The sequence below is a fragment of the Cryptotermes secundus genome, unplaced genomic scaffold (genome assembly GCF_002891405.2).
Source record: "Cryptotermes secundus unplaced genomic scaffold, Csec_1.0 scaffold1109, whole genome shotgun sequence".
Classification (NCBI taxonomy): Eukaryota; Metazoa; Arthropoda; class Insecta; order Blattodea; family Kalotermitidae; genus Cryptotermes; species Cryptotermes secundus.
The window spans coordinates 67527-77620 of record NW_019734980.1 but is presented as its reverse complement, the minus strand read 5'-3'; the positions used below and the strand labels follow the sequence as shown (position 1 = coordinate 77620).

The following is a 10094-nucleotide window of genomic DNA, read 5'->3' as shown; positions in this document are numbered from 1 at the left end:
TTCTCATCTCTAGACGGTATGCTCAGATTGTACACTGCATTAGTTAGATCTAAGCTTGAATATATGTGGTAAAAAAACCAATATTTCCATAATCGAAAGATGTCAGTCAAAGATACTACGTATGATTACTAACGTCTCATGGTATGTTTCCAATATAACACTCCATGAAGACATGGAAGTGCCGCTAGTGAAGGAAGTTATAAAAGGGAAAAGCACAAGATACCCCAACAAAACAGAAGGACATGAGAACGTACTAATGCAACCGTTACTGGAACCACACAATGGACGCAGCTGGAACGCATCCAGTAGAGGTTTGCGGCCCTTTGTTTTAATCGTTTATTTCCTCAAGTTCATTACAGTCACTCTCTTGCTCTGGAGGAGTTAAAATTCCATACTTTACGTACTAGGAGGCATCACCTCGATGCTCTCTTTCTTACTAACGTTTATTTGGGCTCGAAATTCTGCCCTTATGTTCTGGAAATTGTTGGTCTCCGAGTTCCTGCTCGGTATATCAGAGACTTTGCATGGTTCAATGTTTGCTCATGTAAAAATTGTCCCTCTGCTGGATGTGCAGCAGCTGCTAATGTTGTTTGCAGGGATGTTCATGTATTCGGAGCCAGGAAAGTTCTCCCCAAACGATTTTTAAATATAATATAATTGTTAGTATTATTATTTGTATGTACAACAACAAAACTGCATTATTAATATTATCCTCTCTGAATATCTATACTTTCATTTCTCAGTTCTCAATAACAACTTAGACTTATGTTAATGTTATTATTATTATTATTATTATTATTATTATTATTTGTTTCTTTACTTGTCTGCATTAATGTGTTTTTCCTCCAGTGCTTGCCTGTAATTTGTCTTTCACTTTATGTAGTGTTTATCCATAATGTGTGCTCTGTCTGTAATTGGCCTTGTGGCTGTTGTCTCGGCACATAAATAATAAGGAATTGAACTGAACTGAATTGAACTATTTCCAACTCACATTTTAGCATAGCTGACGTATCCGTAAGACTTTTATCTGATGACACGTAATTTGAAAGTACCAAAATGGGGAAGTGGTGGTGTAAAATATTTCGACAAAATGGCGAGTGGCTGCTAGTTCTTCGTGCCACGTGGTGAAAGTTAATCCAATCAGCAGAAGTCTTCTACGCTACTACCGTCTGCTTCCTCTGGCGGCTTGTTTACCGTAATGCGTGTGTGGAAGTGCAGCTCTTCTGATGGCTGATTCGTTTGCAGATTCGCTGTTCTCTTTAAGACTCCAAGTTGCCCCTTAATACTCCGTTTATTTCAGGCGAGAGGAGGAACTGCATGGCGCTGCCGTGTGGTGTCGGCCATGGGACATTTAAATTCAGGCAACTTCGGGACTTTGCAGCCCCCTCTCTATCTCTCTGCGCGAAACAACACGTTCTCTCTCACTGCCTAGTTCAGATTCTCAGATGTGTTTCCAGATATGTTTTAAAGGCGGACGGAATTACTGAATTACTCCCGAAAAAAAAAAAGCCTACCTCAGCAAACGTATCTGTCACTCTCTCCCTCTCTGTGTGTTTGTATGTGTGTGTGTGTGTGTATATATATAACACACACACATATGTATATATATATATATAAAATTATGTCAGAAAAAACAAGTGCGAAAACAGCTGCATTTTTTTATGCTCTGGGTTGTGACGCTGTAAGTTTCCATGGTAAGTAGAGCAATATTTGCCCCTAACACGCTCAAGGAGACTGTGACGCGATACGAAAATATAGTCAGCCTAGCCAAGTGTAGCTGTGCTTTTCAACGGATGATATGACGCCGATCCGATGGCACTAGGATTGATTGATTTTCCTTTGTCTTTAGCAACTGTGTAGTAAAGTGTAGAACTCCGTCATTTCTTTCCGTATGCAGCGTTTGATGGGGTACCCTGCCGAGAAACTGGGAAGAAACATGTGCTTCTAGTATCAACTATACCCCTAGATAATGGCCGCTCCATAGCTCAAGCGGTTAGTAGCTGGCTTCTCATCGCGGCAGCCCGGGTTCGATCCCAGGTCTGGTCAAGTGAGATTTATGGTGGACAAAGTGGTGCTGGGGCAGGTTTTCTCCGAGCACTTCGGTTTCCCCTGCCAATCTTTATTCCACCAATTGCTCCACAATCACCCTCACCCATCATGTGGGGCTGGTACAATAGGCCAGAAGTGACAGTAGTACAAGGGACTTAGTCTCACCCCACTAGCAATAAAAAAATTCTAGATAACGGATAGACCTATTCCTAGAACACTACAGGTCTATGCCTACAAATTTAAATACAATTCATTTGTTCATAATTTGTGATTGCGAATGTAAGTGTTGACGGCTGCGAGTCTGTGCGGTTTTAATAACACGTAAGCTGCTAATGTAATCAATACGAGCAGAAGTTCTGTCGAGTTCTCTCTCCTGTACAGCAGAGCATTTCCTTCGCGTGTATTTCGAAATAACAAACAAGAGGAATTATCATTCTTCCCTGATATACAAGGTGTTGTATTGCTTAGTTCGAGGGAATCCCAGTTTTCATGAACTCTGAACATCGAATTAAAGCAGGCTGTATGCTGGCGTTTTTCTAACGATTCATATCTAAATAATTAATTGTGTACTTATTAAAGGAAAGTATTTAAATTTTATTTTAATGATACGAAATCTCGGGTCTACATGGCGGCAAAGGCTTATATTGTTGCGACACCGTGGATTCTTCTGGGTGCTTATCTACTTTTCGCAGGGCCCGCTACTTCCACTTTCATGATGGAAGGTTGAGGCTCCACGTTCCCCCAAAACATGGGCAAAAACCCACAAGACTTCATGATGTCACAGCCCGGAAGACCACAATTTATTTTAATCAAACTGTAACTCTATAGGATTTATGTTTATAGTAAGTAAAAAAAAAGTGAAGCTATCCCTGTAACAGGCCGTGAAGGCCCATACGGTTGTGAGACGTTAAGGGTCCCACATTATCTTGATAATCGGCTCAAAGATGGCGGTAAGTTTGTCAGCCTTACGCACCGGCCGCGCTTTACTCCCCAGGAAAATCATTTAATTAATTTCTGGTACTCATTTCTATTAGAGGCTGAGTAAACCCCAGGGCCTAGTGCGGCCGGAAGGATTAGGTAAATTGAAAAAAAAAATCCAATGACCTCATCGTTTATATTTATAGTGGGTTCCTAAAGTCTAATGAACAGACTTGATAACATTTGAATGCTGAGTCTGATTGCCTGTGATTACATAGAACATTGCCCGGTTCCTGTCCCTGAGATTATAATTTTATTTTGACTGCCCGTGTGAGGAGGTAGATACGGGATGTTACATTCAGAACGTACTCCTGCTAGAGCATGAGAAGCCCAACCAACCCCACTACTGCTTCTACAGTAAAATTAATCTTCAAAACGAATAAGAGATTGGTAATAAATGTTAATAAGAACATAAGTTCTGATGAGCAGTTTCATGAAATTTCTTGGAGTTTGAAATCTAAGCACATAAATGTTATGAAAGCCACAGCCTCAATGAAGCCAGCGCGAAGTAACCAGATGTAACAGTTGGTACCACTGTTAAGACATGCTGATGAAACATTTTCCGAAACATGAAAATAACATTAATCCATGAGCACGTTAGCCATATCTGATTTTATTTTCTAAAATTATATACAAATTTGGTTCCGCAATTTGAAAAGAAATCCACTGATATGTTGGGTTCTTGGACTTTATCCATCGTCCTGGTCCAGTGATTGACCCAACTGAATAGGGTTTTCCTTCACCTGAAGACGGAAACAGATCCAGTTTCCGAAACGTCGTGTTTTTATTTGTTATCTTAAAAACCAGGACGATGGATAAAGTCCAAAAACCCAACATATCAGTGTGTTATACACCATCGTCAGAATCCTATAGTAACTACTTGAAAAGAAATGTTTTGTAATCATACCAAAACTTCCACATCTCCAGAGTCAGCCGTCTCAAGTGCATTTCAGCTTGTACCCTCTGACGTCTGACAACCACTGAAAGCTAAACCAGCCGCCGTCCAAGAGGCGGCAGTGAACGAAACCCTTAGCATAATGGATAAGAACTCTTCCTGCTTCAAGAAAGGGTTCTCCATAGCAAATTACTAGTTTTGTTGGCTTAGTAAAAGCCTATGACATGCGTTAATTGTTTCTTGCATCCTGTTGTGTATTTAACCAATATTAGAGTCAATTTTAGCGACCACACAACATATTTTTATTATTAGTACACTACATGTTTCGACCTCAAGAGGTCATCCTCAGGTGTACGAACACAGCTGTATAATTACACGCAATCACATTCGTCTTCTCACTTATTCGATCATGTATCTTATTCAGGCTCACGCTCAATAAATCAAGTTCTCTCATAAAACACAAGTTAAAACTGTTCTAAAAGTTAAAANTGGGTACTGATGCGTCTTACTTCTTTGGTTGGTTCCTGTAGGTGGGGGAGGGGGGTGTTCTGAGAAGGTAAGTAGATTTTATGATTTTAAGTAGGTGGTTTTGGGATGTGTTACATTTCTTGTGTCTGATTTGTTTTTATTAGGATATCATAAATTGGGTTGTAACTATCAGTCAAAGCTTCGTTCATTTGTAGGTTTTGCTTAGTTAATTCACATATATGGAAGCTTTCTAGTGTGTTCAGCATCTTTCCTTTCTTTTCTATGTGGAGTATTTCCATTGCTTTGTCTATGGTGTGATAATTGTGCGTTGTGTCCAGTACATGTTGGGCGAATTTTGATTTCTGCCCGTTCGTTTTCATTTCCCTTATGTGTTCTTTATATCTTGTTCGGAAATTACGTCCTGTTTGGCCGACGTATTTTAGGTGACAATCTTTACACTTCATCTGGTATACTCCACAAAGGTTGTATTTATCTGTCGTTTCATGTTTTGTTCTTAGGAACTTTTTTATTATAGTATTTGTCTTGAAAGCGATTTTTATGTTGGTATTACGAAATAGTTTAGTGATTCTTCTAATGCTGCGGCCGAAGTATGTAAATTTGGTCCATTTATCCTTCTGTGGTGTTGTTATTAGGTGGTTTCGTATTATGCTCTTTCGCATATGGTGAGTATGGGCAGAAATCAAAATTCGCCCAACATATACTGGACACAACGCACAATTATCACACCATAGACAAAGCAATGGAAATACTCCACATAGAAAAGAAAGGAAAGATGCTGAACACACTAGAAAGCTTCCACATATGTGAATTAACTAAGCAAAACCTACAAATGAACGAAGCTTTGACTGATAGTTACAACCCAATTTATGATATCCTAATAAAAACAAATCAGACACAAGAAATGTAACACATCCCAAAACCACCTACTTAAAATCATAAAATCTACTTACCTTCTCAGAACACCCCCCCCCCCCACCTACAGGAACCAACCAAAGAAGTAAGACGCATCAGTACCCATCACGACAAGGACCGTAACAGATCCACAACTTCAGAAGACGCAGTAGAACAGCAAGACCTTCTTACCGTCCCCCTCTGTGTAGCCTCTAGCCACACCGGTTGGTCGCTACTCTTTCCCTTCCTTCCTTTCTCTTGCCGTTCTCGCCACTGCCGTCGTTGGTCGTGGAGCTTGCAGCTAGGTCGGTTTTACCTGGCTCCACCGCTTCTCCAACTCCACCACTTCTCTTCACTATGGAAAGGGGTATCAGGTCCGGGACTTGGACTGGATGGTCTATGGGCGCCAGCAACTGTGGATACAGCTGCGAAGTGAAGGGAAAGGTGGACGGGGTGGGAGCTGATGGTGATCGGGCTAGTAGTGGTTGGCGTGAGACTCTGGCTCAGGTCGTTTAGGGCCTTACTCCGACGAGGAGAAAAGAACACACGGGACACACAAACACTTGGCACCACTTAACTTTATTGATTTTTAATCTGAGCGCCACTGAGATACAACTCAGTGCGTTACTTTACTATGATCTCCCGTTGCTCGAACCCTAATTTCACTTGACAGACGATGGAGAGGGCTAGCTCCGCGTCCGGCGAGTTTAACTGTTCTTACGAGACTTTCCAAAAGAACTCTCTGCCTTTGCAGATTCAGAGATACTCCAAAATTTGAGGAACGCCTCGTTGCCATCCTCTAAAAATCTCCGGGTTGGCTGAATTTAGAAGGGGGAGGGGTTCGATAGATTTCTCATTCCTCCAATGGTCAGCTGTTTCGCGGCGAGATTTGGGGTTCACACGCTTTCACAGTCTTTCTGACCCTGCGTGGATTGAGAGGGTTCAATCTAACGGTCTCCTAAGGGTAGGTCCGTGACAAATCGGGTGTTGGAAATTGGCCCCTTTCCTCTACTAATGAAACAATTCGCCGCTCCTTTCTAAAAGCAGGTTTTAACATTTGGAGAGTTATGACCGGTTAGAGGGCCATCTCTCTACGTGACTAAAGTTCTTTCCAACGTCTTTTGGACAGATTTCTCTTATTAGTACCTATGGCTCTTTCTTAAAGTAGGGAGAGTGTCGGGCTGGTTTGGGTTTAGTCCGGGGATTGTGACCCTCATAAACTTTACCATCTCGGAACTGCGAAAGGGTTCAGGTCCCTCTGGTTGGAGTGGGGTGTGAGGTATTGCCTCCGCTTTGATGTAGCGACAAGTACTGACACACGTGAACAAAACATTGTACTCCTTTGCATTGTACGGTTACAACCTCAAAAAGTGAAAAAGTGCAATCTATAATAAAATTGAACTTTAATTCATGAACGTTTAATCAATAATATAATTAAACTAGTTAAAGTGAACTTGACGCAGTGATGAACGTAAGTAGGAAGTGACTGAATACAAGTGAAAGTGAAAAGCATAACAAATGACCTGAATTGAAATTCGATTCACAAACTTTAAATTTTTTAAACAATTTTAAATTTAAATTTTAAATTTTGACTTTTAGAACAATTTTAACTTGTGTTTTATGAGAGAGCTTGATTTATTGAGCGTGAGCCTGAATAAGATACATGATCGAATAAGTGAGAAGACGAATGTGATTGCGTGTAATTATACAGCTGTGTTCGTACACCTGAGGATGACCTCTTGAGGTCGAAACATGTAGTGTAATAATAATAAAAATATGTTGTGTGGTCGCTAAAATTGACTCTAATATTGCTATGACATGCGACTGGAAAATAATAGAATTTAAGAGAAAGTTTATTAACCAAATCCCTCTCAAAGAACGCATTGCCCACGCTCGTTTTCGAACTACATCCCTGATCCAGGGCAGCTCAGTTAAGTCCCTGACTATAGGCTATGTAGCCAGGGTTCGATTCCCGGCAGGGTGAGAGCTCTTGAGTCTCACCAGCCTCGTATCCGGTGGGTATCTGAGACTACATAAAAGGAGATAAAGGGGGCCGAAACGCGATGCTAACAGCTTTTCTCCTTATGCTGTGGTGCATGACATGAGACGACTAGATCTCCACGTCGCCTTTATGTTTCAATGGCGTCGTTCGATAATCCAGTTAACATAGGCGTGAGAGGAAAATGATAGTCCAGCGAGTATACAAGATAGACCAGATCTACTGGTATCACAAATATCACAAGCAAAACGGTGGAATTAGGCTCTTCTTCTTAGCTTTAACGAACAACAAACTGCACTGGAGAACAGAGTGAATTATCCGTGATATATTTATTATAAGGTTCTTTCTTCAATCGTTTATAGTTTCTCAGCTCGTCTAATACTTCCCTACATTCATGAAACCGGAAGGCAGTGCCGTAATAGCGTTTAACGTTCTTAATCCATGTCACATCCGCAAATCCTGTCTCTCCAAGGTCCATTATAACATAGGACCCTCCCATCTATGACCAGGTACCTCAAGAGATCTACACGCTTCACGTCACTACATGATATCAATACTGGAGCCTCTAGCGGTGTGCTCTCGTAGTTCATGATGTAAAAGACTGAACCAACCGTTGCTTTGTACCAATGTGACACATATTTGTTATTAATTATGAGACACTACTGATCTGTTTCTATGCAGCCTATGAACTGGACCGGCCATGACAACCCAGTCTACGTGTAGGATCGCATTTTTTCAGCAAGTCACATAAAGATATCATGCATAAGTACTGCGTTACTGGCACAGTAAGAGTTACTGTAACAACTGGTGGAAAGACGTTTCATAAAGTCGGATTAGAAAACATTGCCCTGTTGCAAGATTCGACATTTCTCGAACTGGGTACATGTTCCTTACGTTCTCTTGGACGCAAGCGGAAGGGGAAGTAGAGGGGCAGAAAGCACTGACCCACGGTGAAGAGCTACACTTTACGGAAACCGCTGAGTCGAGTTCACTCTCTCAAATTCATTTATTCGGGAATGTGTGCGTCTGTTTCTCACAGCTGCGTACGAGAGAGGTCGAGGTGGGGGGTTTACTGTGGCCATACTTGGCAGAATCAAAATACTGGCATTTCGCGTTTCATCTACAAAGACTAAATTACAAGGTACAATTTTTCACAGCCGTACAGGGGAGACACCGTGGAGTCAAATACCAGCGTGTAACACAAAATCCGCGCATGAAACCAGTAAGTCTCATGGCACTTCACGTCTATAGTCAGGCTGCCACTGCTCCTTCTTCCCTTCACTGTTCTGCTTCGTCTCCTTGCTCTTTGCAAGTTCCCACCCCAGCAGTATGCATAAAATAACAGAGCCCTAAGTCACTGGAACGCAAAGAACAGGATGAAAATAGGGACGGCAATGACACAGCTCAGGTACAGGGCCGTCCGCGGCTCACACGTCGACACGACAATGAACTCCTCGTTCCACAGGGACTCGTTGGGGCGGACTGGAAGCTCCAGGACCACTTTCTCGCTGGAGAAGAAGTCGAGAGGCAGTGAACACAACTCGGTGGAGTTCCTGCAGGCCGCCATAGAGTTGGACACGTTGTACACCCTCTTCTCAAGCTCGAAGTGTACGCGGAAGTAGTTAGTCTGCACCTCGTTCTCACTGCTGAACACGAAGAAGTAGTAGCCGTTCCTCGGGATCCTGTGGAAGCATCCGTATGACATTCACATTATAATTGAGCGCTGGGGGCATCGCAACATACCTTCGTCAGGTCGCTAGTACCAGTGGTTAAGACGTTATGTGATGGGAAGGAACTGGTGAAACAACAGTGGCCCGCATACCATTTCGCACTAAAATTGAATAATTACCGCTACTCACTTGTACGTGATGGTGTTCTCATGGGCCGCGACGGCGTGCTCGTGGTGCGGCTTTTGTTGACTGCACTTGCTGTGTGGGGTGAGGGGCAGGTTGAGGATAAGCCCCGCGCAATTGAGCAGCCTCTCTTCACTGCTTGAGAAGGACGACCAGAATTCGCTTTTGGATCGGTCGTTTACAGTAGTTTCATTTACCGTCTTGTGATGATCTGCGATTCCATCCGGCTGAAATCCCTGTAACAGCATAGCGCCTCTCTCGATCTATTGCCGAGGTCAAAAATGGTGGAGCTACACCCCCATTCCCTCATATCTTCATGGCATAGTGCTTACTTAAGTAAGCACGGGTACAACTTTACCTCAGTCGGTGGTCGAGTACTGACTGCCGGCGCGCAGCTCCTATTTGCGTGACAAGTGGCGTCTGATTCTGTTGAAAAATGGCTATTTTGGGCCGAAAATTCCAGAAGAAGGAGTAAGGAAACCTTTGTCAGGAAATGAGTCACGGTCTCGTGCCAGCAAGCGGCTGGAAGACCAGGAGGAACGACGAAGCCGGCAAGGACGAACAACGCATCAAGGGCTGTTACGTCGACATGAGGAGCCTCCGAAGACAAACTTGATCAAGGACTGGACATTATGGAGGGGACGACCCCCTCCAAAACGAAAAAGACCTCAAGCAGAGGAGGAACCGGTAATGTAGATGAACCGGCCTCCCCAGAGAGAGTGAATGTGCCAGAGAATGCAAGTGATGGATGAATGGGGCACAACTGGATCTTCTGGCGAGCTGAAAGGAAACCGCTCGAGACGAGTCGATCTTAAGAAGGGAGCGGATGTAACGAAAGAAGATGCTGCAAGAACAGCCTCCGAAGTAAAGGAACGGGGACGCACCGTTAGGCTATTCGGGACGAACAGCCTTAAGGAGGGAGCAGTGTGACATGTTGCGC

General features: G+C 43.0%; 1 protein-coding gene and 1 long non-coding RNA gene across 4 annotated transcripts in view; both read right to left on the bottom strand.

The window, feature by feature from the left end:
* Positions 1-10094, bottom strand: part of LOC111869159 — a 113545-nt gene that overhangs the window by 45967 nt on the left and 57484 nt on the right. The window contains exons 5-6 of one of the 3 annotated variants that reach the window (XM_023860428.2): positions 9161-9390; positions 7042-8983 (exon numbers count right to left, since the gene is read on the bottom strand). The exons of the other annotated variants lie outside the window; for them this stretch is intronic. Of the exons in view, the coding sequence (XP_023716196.1) occupies positions 8656-8983; positions 9161-9390 (558 nt within the window). The 3' untranslated portion in view covers positions 7042-8655. Of the gene's footprint in view, positions 1-7041; positions 8984-9160; positions 9391-10094 lie in introns of those variants that run through there. 3 annotated transcript variants of the gene reach the window in all.
* LOC117282684 lies at positions 4958-6762 on the bottom strand. Its single transcript, XR_004513518.1, has 2 exons — positions 6665-6762; positions 4958-5486 (listed from the first exon to the last, which is right to left on the bottom strand). It is a non-coding gene; the product is annotated as an uncharacterized LOC117282684 (long non-coding RNA).